The 15,893-nt window shown below is 42.2% G+C and overlaps 1 protein-coding gene across 1 annotated transcript in view; it reads left to right on the top strand.

Annotated features, from left to right (window-relative positions):
* Window positions 1-123: 123 nt before the first annotated feature.
* Window positions 124-15,893, top strand: part of pex7 (peroxisomal biogenesis factor 7) — a 29,516-nt gene continuing 13,746 nt past the window's right edge. Inside the window, exons 1-8 of the mRNA XM_004083318.5 lie at window positions 124-343; window positions 888-1,067; window positions 1,352-1,409; window positions 1,476-1,704; window positions 1,779-1,887; window positions 12,199-12,305; window positions 13,458-13,571; window positions 13,963-14,018. Of these exons, the coding sequence (XP_004083366.1) occupies window positions 959-1,067; window positions 1,352-1,409; window positions 1,476-1,704; window positions 1,779-1,887; window positions 12,199-12,305; window positions 13,458-13,571; window positions 13,963-14,018 (782 nt within the window). The 5' untranslated portion in view covers window positions 124-343; window positions 888-958. The remainder of the gene's footprint in view (window positions 344-887; window positions 1,068-1,351; window positions 1,410-1,475; window positions 1,705-1,778; window positions 1,888-12,198; window positions 12,306-13,457; window positions 13,572-13,962; window positions 14,019-15,893) is intronic.

The raw sequence follows: 15,893 nt of genomic DNA, 5'->3' as shown, positions 1-15,893 counted from the left end.
CTTTGTTATTGTCACCTGTGTTCTGAATAAAGAAAAAAAAACAGATTCAGAAGCTTAAATCTGGACAACCACCGCCCTCTAGTGGTGGGAAGTGATCCTGAGGGGAGGAGCATCCGGGTCATTTGGTCAGCTGATCTAAACACGGAAGCAGTGCGGCGGTTCCGTGTGGATCTTCAGCAAGTGAACTGAGTCAAACGAGACTCGTTCTCACAGAAATGTGTCCATTACTGCCGTTTTATACCTTTGTGGGTTAATTTAAAGCCTTGTTGTAACAGAAAACACATTTTATCTGTGACCGACGTGACAGGACGGTACCGTAAACCTGAGCGTTTGTAAATTCTTGGTAAATATCGATTTATTTAACGATGAGTTTCATGTATTTAGGGTAAACTGTGACAGTGATAATATCTAATGTTTTATTACCTCCCAAATACATTTTTGTGAGTGAAAATTCGGGTTGTTTTTGCAAGTTTGAATATATTCTACAATAAATTACAAAAACATTATTTTTTAGGTCTAAATCAAAAGCGAAATATGTAAAAACACTTCTGGACTTTTGGAATCTGCGTTTATAACAAGGAAAATGGGAATTAACTTGAGTGACAAGAATGTGATTATAAAGGAAGGAATGAGTTAATTTTTCTGTTCGTGGTATAAATATCATTTGATTTGATTTCCTCAGGATATTTTGATGGGAATTATTTTTTTTCCTTTAATAATTTATCTTAAATGTATTTTTTCTACCATATAAATAAGGAAAATGCAGATATGTGTATTATATAATGGATGATGTTATTTTTGAGAGATTTATTGTGAATGTATTTTCATAAGGAGAACATGAACTGATGACATTTAAATGCTGCATTTGTGTTGATTTTTGCCCTCAGCTTTTGGGAGAACGACTCCTGCGGCTCTTTGAATCCTTCATGCATCTGCGGGGCGAGCAGCGCCGCACGCCATGATCAAGGTGTTCCGCAGTCCGGGCCGCCATGGCTACGCCGTGGAGGCGTCGCCGTTCCTCCCCAACAGGGTGGCCTGCGCCGCTTCCCAGTACTACGGGATCACAGGTCGGGGTCACAGACTGGGGTCAAAGGATGTCAGACTGTCCAGCAAACACAAACAGAATAGATTCGATTTCACACTTTTAATTGATTTGTAGTGACTGCTGTTGGTCAATAAATGGTTGTCTAAATGCAGTCAGATCTATTTCTGGCTCTCAAACCTGGCAGGTTTGAGATCTCCAGGAAGTAAACATATCGTAGAACCTCACAGGCTGTCTGCTTTCATGTCAGTTCTTTGTGTTTTTCTGTTTTTTTTTAAGCTCTTGCTTCTCTGTGATTCCTCTCTGCAGGTTGTGGCACGCTGCTGGTCCTCGACGAGACTCCCAGAGGACTGGTTTCAGTCAGGAGGTACAGTTCTGGTTCCTAAATTGGGCGTCTGTGGCGCAGACATTGATCCGGGTCTGTGTTTGTCAGCTGGGAGTGGGGAGACGGCCTGTTTGACGTCGCGTGGAGCGAGGCCAACGAGCACCTGCTGGTGGCGGGAGGCGGAGACGGCAGCTTGCAGCTGTGGGACACAGCCAATCAGCACGCACCGCTGAAAGTGGCCAAAGAACACACGCAGGAAGTGTACAGTGTGAGCTGGAGTCAGACGCGAGGGGAGAACCTCATCGTCTCCGGGTCGTGGGATCACACGGTCAAAGTGGTGAGAGATGAATCCGCTGTTTCTGCTTCCTGGGTTTCTTTCTGCCCTCTGATTGGGGGTTCTTGCTTCTGCAGTGGGATCCTTCTCTTAGCAGATCGCTGACCACACTCAGGGGTCACGAAGGAGTCGTCTACAGCACCATCTGGTCGCCTCATATCCCAGGATGCATTGCCTCGGCCTCAGGTTAGTCAAATAAAAGTCCGGCTTTTTGGTGGCGGATTAAACCGTTTCCACAAAATCCTGTAGCCTGACTGTGGCAGCAGCTGAATCTGATTAGTTAGCTACTTAACTTCAATTTCTTAAGCCGCTGTATCTCTGTATTAGAGGCTAACCGGGCTACTGTTGGGCGAAGGCGGGGCTCACCCTGGACAGATCACATGCCTGTTACACGACCAAACAATCACACACACACACACACACAGATAGACACTCACTGCTGGGGTGCATCAATAAACCTATGAAGCGCATTTTTGGACTGCGGGAGGAAGCTGGAAAACCAGGGAGAACATGTAAAATCCACACAGCGACGTCCCAGCTGGAATTTGAACCAGAGGCCTCCTCACTGTGAGGCGAAAGCGCTGACCGCTGCACCACCGCACCACCCTACCCACCCACCCTACCACCCTACAGCCCAGTTAGAAAAGGCAAAACAGATAATAAAGAACATTTTAGAAACCAAAACAAAATTCCAAGAAACCAAAATGTAATTCCCCAAAAATACAAAACACAATTGTAAACATAAATCAATAAATGAAAAATAAACAAAAGTAATTTCCAGAAATCAAAATGTTAAAAAAATGAAAGGAGAAGAAATCGGAAAGGTTAGGTATTGTGGGACATCGCTGATGGATGATGACGTTTGTTCAGTTATTTAACAGCAAAACTATCTTCTGACAGGAGAATTTCCTTTAAGCTTCTGGCCACGCCCACTGCAAACGTCGTCATCCAATCAGTGATGTTTCATGGTATCTACCTTTTCCAGTTTCTCATCGTGTTTAACACTTTATATTGATTTCCAGAATTTTTTTCATGTTTTAGTTTTTGTTAATTAGTTTATTTCATTGTGTGCATTATTGTCGGGATTAATATGTTTATATATATTAAAATGTTTTTGCTTGAAGTGGTTTGGACTTCAGGGCCACCATAGTTTTAGGAAACGTTGTAATTCATCACGAGGTTTTTTTTTCCATCCAAATATTTTATTAATATAAAAAAACTGTGATTTTGTTCATCCAGTCATCACTAATCAGGCACTATTTTTTTATATAAACTTTATTAGCAAATATTGCACATACAAAATACCAAACATTAACCATCCACACTATATGTTTCATCACAAGGTGGTGCTGTTGCTGTTTTTAAAGGTTTGCTGCTTTGGTGAAACACATTTTACATCACAGGAAGCTGAGGAGGTTTTATGTGAAGCATTCAAACTTGATGAGGAGATAAAGAATGTAAAATACAAAAAAGTCCCTTTTCTGCCACTTTATTCTGAAAATCTGTCACTGAAAGTCCAGAAACAGGAGTCAGATGTTAGCATGAAGGCTGCAGGAATCGCTGCTTTCCTGTCGTCTTTGACACTTGTTTCCTTATTTGAGTTTCAAGAAAATACAAAAGAAAAGCTACAAATTCACTGAGTTGAATTAAATATTTTATGGTCATTGAGTGCAGTCGTCTGCTGGTGCTTTTGTATATAAAGATAGAAAAAACCAAATAGACAAATCCGTCACTCACACTTACACGTCCATTTACACGATATGAGGAAAACTCACGATATTAGTGATCAATAATGCGATGTTGATACAATTTATCGACCGATAACCTCCTGGGCTGTGGCGGTGACGCTGTCCGCCGCTGTGCAGCTGGAAAACCAGGCACGCATGTTGGAAAACTGTCAACGGAACAGCGGCGGCAGCACAGCAGCAGGTTCTGGCCCAGGTTCTTCAAAAGTCCCAGGATTCTCTGCTGGGCCTTCAGGGCAGAGGCGTTGGCGTCCAGGTTCAGGTCCTGCCGGATGGAAACGCCCAGAGACTTGAAGGCAGCCACCCTCTCCACACGCGGAAATGAAAAGTGGAGCCTTTTTGAAGCGTGACTGCTGGAAAAGAGCAAAGACGGATTACGGAATAAATCTGTTAGATATGCAGCGTGTGTGGGAGCAGCTTCTGCTTTTCTGAACATTTGAAAACCTGAAGAGTTTCATAAAGATGAACAAAATTCTCTGTGTTTTTTTAAATTGAATATCAGTGGATTTGAAAATGAAAACCATGAAACTAAAGTATTTAAATGAGTGCCAGTTACCTTTAATATTGTGCAGTTTGAGGAGGAAGAGGTGAGGAAGGTTGAGACTGTTCAATAAGATCGAAGACGAGGAGGCGATGGAGTCTGAGGACCAGCTGGTGCAGATGTTTGTAAAAACAGCTGATTTCTAAAGAACAATCAACGCGATAAGTGACAAAAAAAAGCAAAAAACCCACAGATGCACGCATGCATGCACACGTGCAGCGCGCAGACACGCGTGTTAATTGTACCTGGCTCGTTGTTGTGCGGTTGCAGGTGGTGTCTGGTTGTGTAATTGATGGCTGTGTTGCGTTTGTGCTTCAGTTCAGCCGTTAGCTGGAGGGAAGCTGCAGCAGAACACAAAGTGGAGAACAGAGCCGCTCTATCTGTTCAGGATCTGCGGGTTTCAAAATAAAGTGATTCAATTCAATTTAGCTGAAGCTGCAGCCCCCCCCCCCCCCCCCCCAACACTGTTCTGACTGAAGTCTGGAAAAACCATTTCTGATGGTAGTTTAAGCTGCTGACGGTTCCTGAAAAAATATTCATAGGAATAGGAAAAATGTATTTTTTATTCATTTAATTGAAAAAAAACAAATTAATGAATTGATTTTTAATTACAAAATCCAACATTTATTAATCAAGTCATATTTACTTTTATAATCAAGATTTTTCCCATATTTTCTGTGTGAAAATGAGCAATTTTACAAAATAAACATACAAATTGGATAAATTTAAAAGATTAGCTTTGTGAATACAGTGATTTAAAACATGGATGGGATAGATCGGCTCTGATGACCCAATGACCCGGAGAGAGATTAAGAACATTAAGAAAATATGGTAGGATTAGGGAAAAAAAAAAGCTAAAACTAGACATCTGTTCTTATAGCCGGGATAGGCTCCGGCAGCCCCGTGACCCCGAAAGGGACAAAGCGGTACAGAAAATGAATGAATTAATGTTTGGGTTTTGCCTTAATTAAGGAATCATTTTCATGGTTTCTTGAAGATTTAATATTTTTTTAACCTTTATTTACCCAGGAAATGTCCCAACATATTTTTTAAGGGAGTCCTGGCTAGATTAAATTTACAGTAAATATGTAAATATTTAAAACGTAAAAGAAATAAAAATGAGAGTTGATGTAAAATCGATACAGTTAAAAGTGACTTTTTCCTCCATTCTCAGCCTGGAGTGGAATCTCACAAAATAAGAGCATCGGAACTTAAACTGAAGTGTATTTTTAAAAAAAACTTTCTGTATTTATGACGTTTGTTAACACAGATTGATCAGTCGCCTCATATGAAATTGAACGACTTGAGGTTATAGTGAAGAACACGGTGATAGGAAAACAAGAACTCCTGCTAACACACCAACAGGTTTAGTGAGTTTAGCAGAAGCTCAAAAGGCCCACATAAAGGATGTGTTGCTCCGGGTAAACCTCAGCTCAAACACAGACCCTAAAACGTCGCTAAAGCAAAGAAGCCATTTCAACAAGGCTGCCATACGTCACACACATGTTTCTGGGTCGTCTTGGAGCGGTTTGGTTGGGTAGAACAAACGGAAACGGCTGTGAAAGCCTCGCCTCATGCTCGTCTCACGCTGCCGCGCCGCTGCAGGCCTGGTTAGAGCCGTGATGACAGAACAGCCGAGGATCGATGGACGGAGACGAGGGCTCCGTGGTGGAGCACCGCTGTCTCTCTCTGGATCAATGAGTGGTGAAAATGTGACACCATGGCGGTTTCATTTCAGGTGAGAAAGTCTGGGATTGTGTGATTAAAAGGAAACCAAAACATCTGGACTCTATTTAAAGTCCCAATACCATCATCTTCTGATCTACAGTCAGGACCATAAATATTTGGACAGAGACACATTCTTTCTAATTTAGTTTCTGTACATTATCAAAGTGAATTTTAAATAAATCAACTCAGATGCCATTGAAGTGCAGACTTTCAGCTTTTATTCCATGGGTTGAACAACAAGATTACATAAAAATGTGAAAAACTAAAGCATTTTTTAAACGCAATCCCTTCATTTCATGGTAAGTAATTGGACAATTGACTTCCATGCTATTGCATGGGCAGGTGTGGGCAATTCCCTTGTTATGTCATTATGAGTGAAGCAGATAAAAGGCCTGGAGTTGATTAGAGGACTCGTGCTGCATTTGGAAGATTCTGCTGTGAACAGACAACAAGCGGTCAAAGGAGCTCTCCATGCAGGTGAAAGGAGCCATCATTAAGCTTAGAAAACAGGGAAAAAAGACATGCCAGAAACTGCTACAGTATTAGGAGTGGCAACATCAACAGTGTGTTCCATTCTGAGACAGAAAGAAAGCACTGATGAACTCAGCAACGCAAAAAGACCTGGACGTCCACGGAAGACAACAGTGGTGGATGATGGCAGAATCATTTCCATGGTGAAGAGGAACCCGTTCACAACAGCCAACCAAGTGGACAACACTCTCCAGGAGGTAGGCGGATCAATATCCAAGTCTACCATCAAAAGAAGACTGCATGAAAGTAGATCCAGAGGCTACACTGCAAGATGCAAGCCACTCATAAGCCTCAAGAATAGGAAGGCCAGACTGGACTTTACTAAAAAGCATCTAAAAAAGTTCTGGAAAAACATTCTTTGGACAGATGAAACCAAAATCAACCTTTACCAGAATGATGGCAAGAGAAAAGTATGGAGAAGGCGTAGAGAAGCTCCTGATCCAAAGCACACTCCATCATCAGTAAAACACGGTGGAGGCAGTGTGATGGTCTGGGCCTGCATGTCTGCTAGTGGCACTGGGACACTAGTGTTTATTGATGACGTGACACAGGACAGAAGCAGCCCAATGAACTCTGAGGTGTTCAGAGACAAACTGTCTGCGCAGATCCAGGTGAATGCAGCCAAACTGATTCATAATACAGATGGACAACGACCCAAAACATACAGCCAAAGCGACTCAGGAGTTTATTAAAGCAAAGAAGTGGAATATTCTTGAGTGGTATATTGCTTCATAGGTTCGGTGGTTACCCTAAATTGGCCCTAGGTGTGAATGCGAGTGTGCATGGATTAGATTGTGGCACTGTGACAGAATGGCGATGCCACCTGCCTTTGCCAAGGATTGGCTGAGATTCCAGCAGCCCCGTGACCCAGAAAGGCACAAAACGGATTTAGAAGATGAATGAATTGAACAAATCCACTGAGGTACTGTCATTTCTGCAGATGTGCTTGCATGAGACCGTCCCTGGTTTTACAAAGTGTTGGCGTTGGAGAATCGCGCCTGAAAACACTGCGGCAGCATGAACGGCGGGCTGCACGGATGGTTGGGTCTTTAGGACAGTTGCTGGATGACAACGAGTTTGTCAAACCGTGTTAGTTAACGTTCCACACACTGGAAAATCGCTGTCTTATCTCAGCGTAGAGCCTTCCCCTCTGGTGGCATTTAGTGTTTGGTTTGAGAAGCTGTAGAAGACGGAAGTTCAAGAGGAAGACGGAGATTTAGGGAAGGCGAAGCGTAGATGGCGTCTGATGTGGATGAGCTTATCGGGGTTTCCCATGCGCCTCTCCTGCTCTCATCCTTCACTTCTTTTCCCAGCTTGTATGGGAACCACACAATATCCCCACCTCCAGCCTCGGAGCGCATGGACCAACGCAGATGCATCTGCAGCTGCAGTTTCTGTAGATCACCTGCAGTGCTGCCTGGACTGCAGCTCATCAAACCAAATCCTCACATTTACACCTCAGTTAAAGTGCCCAATAATCTCTGCGTTTTGTTAATCATCATTACCGTTAACTAAATTGGCAGCGATAAAATACGATCCTCTTCACTTCTTCATTTCCTCTTCAACCCCATTTTTCAGAAAATCTTATCGGTTTTGTTGTTTCTTCAGCTAATTGCTTCAAAGTAAGTTATCTTAAATTGATGTAATCTAGTTTGAAAAATTGCAATCACTCGCACGGTTGTGTTGATTCAGTTTTATTAGTCAATTAAAGCTCTCCATGGGGTGCCAGGTTATATGTTTGCATAAAAAAAGTCAATATGTAAAATGTTCTCAAACATTCGGCATTCCTCGTTGAGATAACTCTAGATTCCAGGGCTGAAACAATTCCTGGATTTGACTCAAAGCAGGAGGTGCAGTTCCTCTAATGACCACTGGAGGCAGAAGAAAGCGATCTGATCAAGTGTGCCAGAGGCTTTTCGGCTTTTTCAACACCACAAAGTCTGACTTCACCCTTTAGACAAATAAGGCACTCATTTGTATTTAACTTAGTGTTACTGTTATGATAAATGAACTATTGTTTTTTTTGCAAAAACATAAAGATTTTGTTTTTTCAAAATCTTGGGACGTTTTAAAAAAAATCCCCAGATGTTTACATGACTTCCTTTCACAATAAAAGACACCCTGTACAACTTAGCATGATAGCAGCATGATAATCGCTCTAAAAAAAACGAGCAAAACCACAAAAGATGAACTGCAACCTAGAAAGAGAATATTGTCTTCTTTTCTGTTTGACTGGGGTTTTAGAGGGGGTCCGATAGGGCCACACACCGCAGACATGGAGGCGAGCCGGATCCGGCCGGTATGGACGTTTTCCTGTTCCATCAGATTCTAAATTTGTTAAACCTTTGAATTTTAAACAGCAAACATTTATGTCCCGAAATATTATTTTCTATTTTGAATATTTCAGTGTTTTTAATTTCAACACATCAACATCGACGTGTTCTCAGATCGACTAGTTGTTCTAGTCAGACACTAAAAGCCACTTCTTCGCCATCCAATTTTTTTACATCGAATTTCTGGGCCATTTAAAATTTTGAGTCTAGAAATTAAAAACACTGAAATATTTAGGATGGAAAATAATGTTTCAGGGCGTAAAATGTTGCAGTTTGAAAATGCAAATGTTTAAAAAACTTCATAAAGAAAATGAAATCTGATGCAACAGACAATCCTTCATAGGCCAGTGGGTCGTAGTTTGACCCTCTGGTCTAAAATGTTTGACTTTGGTAAATTAGAAAGTGGAACTGCTTGAGAGATTGTTGGTGCATTATGGGTACTGTAGTCATGAGCCTGGTGGAGTGGAAGCTTTTTGTTTTGCCTGATGCGGCGTATAGTCTGTAAAATACGTTACTTTTCAGGTTGCAGACCACTGATCTATACATTTACAGAACACATTCTAATGCTGCATGTTTTTATTGGACAGATTTAAAGTCATTTCTAACAGCTTTTACAGGAAAAGTGGGAGAATTTCTTTCTGTTAAGTGGGAAACAGAAAAAAAGTCCTTAATATTATTAATATCAATTAGTTTAATTCCATCAAAGTGTCTCTGTTAGGAGCAAAAAACTTTCTTTAATGTTAGATTGGAAATAGTTTCAATAGTTCTGTTTTTAGATCTAATATTTCTTCTCTGTTCAGCTTAATAAATACTTCTGTTTCATATATATATACATGTATATATATATATATGGTTAAAAGCTTTCATTCATCCATTATTTTTCTGCCACTCGTCCCTTTTTGTCCGTTTTTTCCTTAACTGAAAGCTGCAATGAGACAAATCTCAGGAGAAAGAAGCACGAAGGGTTCGGTTTGCATTTAATTGCCTCAATTGTGTTGGATTTCACGTCTTTGCTCTGCTACCTCCTTACTCCTCCTTTTTCCTGTTTTTGAGGTAAACACTGTTATGATAAGGGCTGATCTCCATGAAATCTGCCAGAGAGGCCCCTGGTGGGCCCCTTGTTTGTGCTGCAGTCACCTACACGCTGGCTGTGATCCCCGCCAGCCCCCACTCTGGAAATTACATTCAACCAAAAGAGGATTTTAAATGCAGATGGCAGAACACAGAGTGGGAGCCCCCTCACTGTGCCAGGAAAAGGAGGATTTCATCTCCAGCAGCTGGAACTCCATGTCAGGATGTTCAGCTGGATAAAAGCTGGAATTCTTCAAGGACCTGGAGCAGAATCTGTTTTTAGGAGTTAAGGACATTTTGGTACTTTTTGGGGTTTTGGCAGTAAAAAAGAAGCAGGGTGTCTTGATTTACTTATTTTTTTTTTCTTCCATAAACATTTCTACATTCAATTAGCAGGAAAAGCAGCAGTCCTGTTAATGGTGGGCATCCGTTGATTAGTCAGGAAAGATCAATATGAGCCAATTAGAGAATTGGGTTCACTTGCTCCGCCTCCGGTCAGGAAGTCATGAGTTTTATTGCAAAAAGCAGAAACCAGTTCATTATGAATCCAGTAAGACGCTGATTACAAACTGGAATCTAAAAATCTGTTCTAAGATTTGGAGGCGGCTGCACGGTTAGCGCTCTCAACTCTCATCCAGAAGGTTCAAATCCTGGATGTGTGGACCCCACCCTCTGGTAAACATAAGCCGGGATAGGCTCCAGCAACCCCAGACTCTGAAAGGAGTTCAGCAGGATCTGAGAATGGATGGATGGATGGATGGATGGATGGATGGAGGGAAAAACAGTAGCATATTGAGCTGTGGTGCAGTGGGCGCCCTGTTAGACTGGTCTGTGTGACAGTTGGTATTGGGATACGGGAAGAAAATAAACCCACAACCTACGTTTTACTGTGACATTTATGATCTGATTCTCAAGGAAGTTTTATTTTGGAAAACTATAATATATATTTTTTTAATCTTTTAATTGAAATATTGGAAAGATAAAATACAAAAACACAACTATAAAAAAATGTGTTTAAGACAAAATTCTTTTTTTCTACTTTGCATGATGGAAACGTGAAAAATTATGATATAAAAGGGACATTGAATAATAACAAAAGCCTAGCAAACAAACAAAAACAAAAATGAACTGGTCTATCTAACTCGCCCTAAACATTGATCATTTTTTTGGTCTTTGGTTTTTTTCAAAGAGCAGGTTTTTTTCAAATATTGCAGTTTTAAGTGAGTAGAGTTCAGGTTTTTATTAGTAAATTTGCTTTTTTGAACAGGAATTTCTGCCATAGATGAAACTACATTTACAAAACAAAACATCCCAAACCTTTTGATGAAAATGGTGAAAACCAAATTTCACATTTTGCTAATAAAGTTGAAATTCAGCAGAAATCAGTGAGGAAGTTTGTGGATGTTTCTGAATCGAACAGAATCTATCTGTTGACTTTCAAAGAAGCACATAGAATAATGTCCCTGTGCATTTGTGCGCATGTGTGTGCATCTATGCATGCAATTTTCCCTGCAGGCCGTCTCCCACTGCGACATCGCAGTGAGGTTTGGTGCATGTGAGCGTGCACGTGTGTGTGCGCTGCCCTGCAGTCATGCATGATGACCACATGAAGCAGCGAGCTCGTCTCTGTGAGAAGCTGCTGATGCAGCAACAGAGCAAGACGCATTTCAGCAGAAGTCAACCGCTGCAGAAAAACGTGCAGGCTCACACGACAAGACGCTCTCTCTGCTGCTGCTGCTGCTGCTGCTGCTGCTGCTGCTGCAGAGGAGGCTTCAGGTTCAGGGTTCCTCCTCCTCCTCAGAGCCGGAAGAGTTTCCACATCTTACTCAGTGTGTGAAAGAAAGGAAATGGGATGTGAAGAACACAGAAAGGACGGGTTCTCCTCATCCCTACATCAAGCTGAAACTGCCTTCAAGCTTGGAGAGCTTTGCTCTTTTTCTCCGTTTCTCACCTTTTTCCCTCTGGATCCAACAGTCTTGAGAGGACAGAACTGCAGACTTTGGTGCCTTTTAAATGAGAAAACAAAACCCACGAGTGCAGAAGCTATGCAGCTGAGATCCTCTTAGTTGTGCTTTTCAGCCCTGTGGTCTGAGAAGCACACGTCTTTCCTCTCGGTAGCTTCCAAACATCTCATTTAGAAAAGTCCCAACAGCTCAGGTTTTCTTATTTTTATTAAACAAGGGGATTGAACACGGCGACACGTGACGGTCCTTATTTGAGTCTTTTTGTTGTGTTGTTAATGCACTAACACAACACCAATTTGATTGATTTGATTTATTTTATTTGTTTTTTTTCTACCATTAAGAGTAAATAAATTAGGACAATGCAAATAACAAAACACCAATAAATCAAACCTATTTCAGACATTAATTCATACATTGGTTAGAAAATAAAAAAAAGTTTTTTTTTTTTTAAACATTTCTCCTTTTTTTAATGACATATATTTGACAAACGTTTCTCTAATTCTCAGTTTTTTTTCAGTAAATCTTCCCAGAAACCTGCTCATGGATGCACACATGCAGGTGAACCTCTGGGTTTGTCTTCTCAGGCGACGGGACGCTCAGGATTTGGGACGTGAAAGCCGCCGTCTGCAGATTGGCTGTTCCTGCACACCAGGCTGAGATCCTCGCGTGTGATTGGTGCAAATATGACCAGGTACCCGGCCTGCTTCGGTGTTTGTGGTGGACTTCCTCTTGAGTCTTTAATCATGTTTGTCATCCTGGTCTTTTGAACAAACTCACTTAATCAACACTCCAGCCATCCAAAAACCCAGAAGAAGACATTAAAGCTAATTTAGATCAATAAAATTCTGCCTGCATCTCCCACATGTCCTTCTCAGTAGGCTTCACACCTCATCCATGGACCACCTGAGAAATGGCTTTATCACAGCTTTCTGCCTCTTTTTGCTTCGTCATTTCATCTCCAACTAGCTGCAGATGTTCTGCACCATAACGTCTGGCCGCCTGCTCTTCCTCCTTTGGTTTCCTCCTCCTTCCTGCTGACATTTTAGGAGTTTAACACAACAGCATCCCTGGATTGTGATCAGGTCGTCTCCAGTCTCGAGTTTGCACATTTAAACTCCCGTCGGACCGATTTCCGGACTTCCTGCATCCTTCTTTGTCGAGCCTTGGATCGTTGCACCTCCGCATGTTGGTTCATCGAAACAGGAACTACATGTGCAGAACCAGACTGAATCCCACAAGCCCGACAAGAGAGCTGCCACGGCTCGTCATGTGATGATGAGGGGCCTCGGTCCCCACACTGACACAGTCACAAACCCACGCTGGTTGGAATGTTATTGGCTGTGCTGCAGTGTTTGGTAAAACAGGCGGTTCTTGCGTTTCCTTTTGACAGGAGCAATTTCACAGCCCAACGCACAGACCCCTGCCCTCATGCTGAGCACAACACTCCATACAGCTCACAGATTTTTGTTTGAATTTCCGGGGGGCTCCTGGGCAGTAGTGGTGTCCTCATCTGTCTGCCCCAGCAGGGAGAGGAAGGCTGAACATCATCTTCAGAGACGGATTTCCCTGCAGGTTCCTCCGTAAGCCGCCGTGCAGAGTTTAGATAAAGACGTCTTAAAGACAGACGGTCTTTACGTAACCCTGTTTTCAGCTCAAGTATGTCTTCATCGACGTGCACACAGTGTGCGTCTGCACAAGCATGATGCTATTGTACAGCTTTGTTCTAACAATTCCAGACATGGAGAATAAGTCAGGACACAGTAGCATGGATCCCAGAACACATTTAACCTCTTACTGAGATTTTTTTTTCGCACATAAACTGAGTTTCTGTCTCCTGTTGCAGAACATTGTGGCCACAGGTTCAGTGGACTGCAGCATCAACGTGTGGGACCTGAGGAACATCCGCCAGCCTGTCAATCACCTGCTGGGACACACCTACGCCATCCGCAGACTCAAGGTACGCACTGTTTTTGGAGCTCGCATACCCGACACACACGTTCTAGTGTTATGCTTTCGTTATTTAAAATGGGGCAGCAGCGTTTAACAAACAACGCCGTGAATGCGGACGGCGCGAGACTTTCAAATGTGATCACAGAGGGACCACTGACCGAAATGGTCCAGTTGCCGTTACATTTTTACTTAAAAAAAACATTGCACTGACAAGAGCAGTGAAACATTCCCTGGTTTTTCCAATAGCAATGGAACTTCTTAAGAGCTTCAAAGTGAGTTTTAGGAGGAGGAACTCACCGTTGATTTGCGGGTTCACAGAAAGAAACTGTCTGAATGAGGCAGAAGGAAGCTCTTCCTCTCACCTCGCCCTGATGCACTTTGCTGTCTCTTCCTTGCAGTTCTCTCCGTTCAGTCAGACGGTGTTGGCCTCCTGCTCGTACGACTTCACGGTCAGGTAACGTCTGCACTTCCTCTGTATTACCTTCCTTTCCCATCAGCGACGGCTCCCCTGATATTGTTTTGACGTGGCTGTAAAACCGCAGGAGATGGAAACTACATCGGAGAGTCATTCTGAGTCAATGACCCATAGAAATGTTACTTTATGTCCCACCTAAAAGATGAGGGTGTTTGGGGGACCATTGAAATGTCATATGGGATTAGATTTGAGGACTTTCCTTCTTTATCATTACATGCAGAAATAAAGAAAAGGACAGAAATCCTCATTGAACATTTGTTCTATATGGATTTTTGTCAAGGTTAGTCCAGCCTCCAAAGATAATTATGGGATGAAACTCATCTTTATGCGGTGAATGCTGTTGTATCAGCTTCAGTTATTCAAAGCGCATTAAGTCATTTGGTGTTATTTTTAGGTTTTGGTGATCTATGTGTGTTTTTTACTCTCATTTATTTCTCCTTTTGCACAGATTTGTATTTTTAGTATCTTAATTTAATCTACAATTTCCTTAATCTAAAGCTCTGATAATGTTGGATTCAGTTTCAGCTCATACAGGATTAAGAAATATTACCACATGGAATTTATTTAACAGTTTTTAAAGGTAGTTAAAAAAAATCCAGATTATTTTTTCTAAATAGATATCTCAACACTGTGATGGTTTCGGTTTAAAGCCTTAGTCTCATGATCCCGTGCTGGTGGTGCTTCTGTCTATCTGTTTGACCATTTTTCGCCCGCTGACGTCCCGTATCCACCTGTAAGAGCAGGTGTGACTGAGGCTACGCTCACACCGAAAGGATTCCTGTTTCAGTGTCAGTGTGCAGACGCAGTCAGAGGTCCAGCACTGTGATTTCACTGCTGGGTGGGGCCACAATGCAGACAATGACACATGGCATCTAATATCTAAACTTTGGTGAAGAATTTGGTGTTGCAGCAGCCAATCAGGAACTCTGCTTTAGCCTGTGACGTGTTGATGATCAATGGGTCCAAAAACATTAAAAGTGTCCGTTATTGAGGCGGTGAAGCTCACCGTACTGGGAGAGTCTCTGAATGATGTCATTAATCCAGACATGGACACGGGATCACCGATCATTTTGTAGAGCTCTTGAATATAAGTAATGGCATCTGTGTCTTTGATGTTACAGCTATAAGCTAAAAAACGTTGGACATTAGCTCCTCCCACATGCCACGGGAGCGTCGGATCTGTGAACACGTTTTTGGACAAGCGTTCTGCACCGAATTTGATGTACTTATGGCATTCAGTGTGAATGCAGCATAAGGCTGTAGACTAGGAAGGAAGATGTAGATTCTCAGCATGAATTTCATTTTTAAAAAATCACTTATTTTGGCAAAATGAAAAAGCTTTTAATTTATGTTACATGTTTTTTTTGTCTGAAATGTTTTTCCAAATGTGTGAAAGCAAAGCTAAAAGGACAAATCCCTGCTGAGGTGCAGGAGGACTTGGAGATGATCCAGACCAACACAGAACCGTCTAAATGTTCCTTCCTTGTGTCGAAGAACCCTCCAACTCTCTCATTTTATCATTACTCGTATGGAGTTGCCCAATCAAAGCCCCTTTGAGAAGTAAACCTTTGCTCCGCCACAGTTAAAGCTACCCAGTACGACCACACACCGACCAATGAGCACTCAGCTGGTCCACCAGTGTAATTGGGGTCAAAAGCCTTGCTCAAAGGCACATCTAGAGGTTAATTAGGGTGGAGCAAACAATGCTGGACATCCAGATCCAACCCTGCTGCTCTTGAAATGTTTTAAAATCGGGATCCCTGCAGGCATGTGTCCAAACTGTGTGGGAGGTCTTAACTTCAGACTGCAGGAGACTCCCATGTTGCCTGAGGTGCTGCATGTGTGCGTTTACGT

The sequence above is a fragment of the Oryzias latipes genome, chromosome 24 (assembly GCF_053564925.1).
Source record: "Oryzias latipes strain Hd-rR chromosome 24, Olatipes_Hd-rR_3.1".
NCBI classification, from domain to species: Eukaryota; Metazoa; Chordata; class Actinopteri; order Beloniformes; family Adrianichthyidae; genus Oryzias; species Oryzias latipes.
Note: the sequence above shows the minus strand (reverse complement) of the source record. Positions and strands in the feature narration are given on the sequence as shown.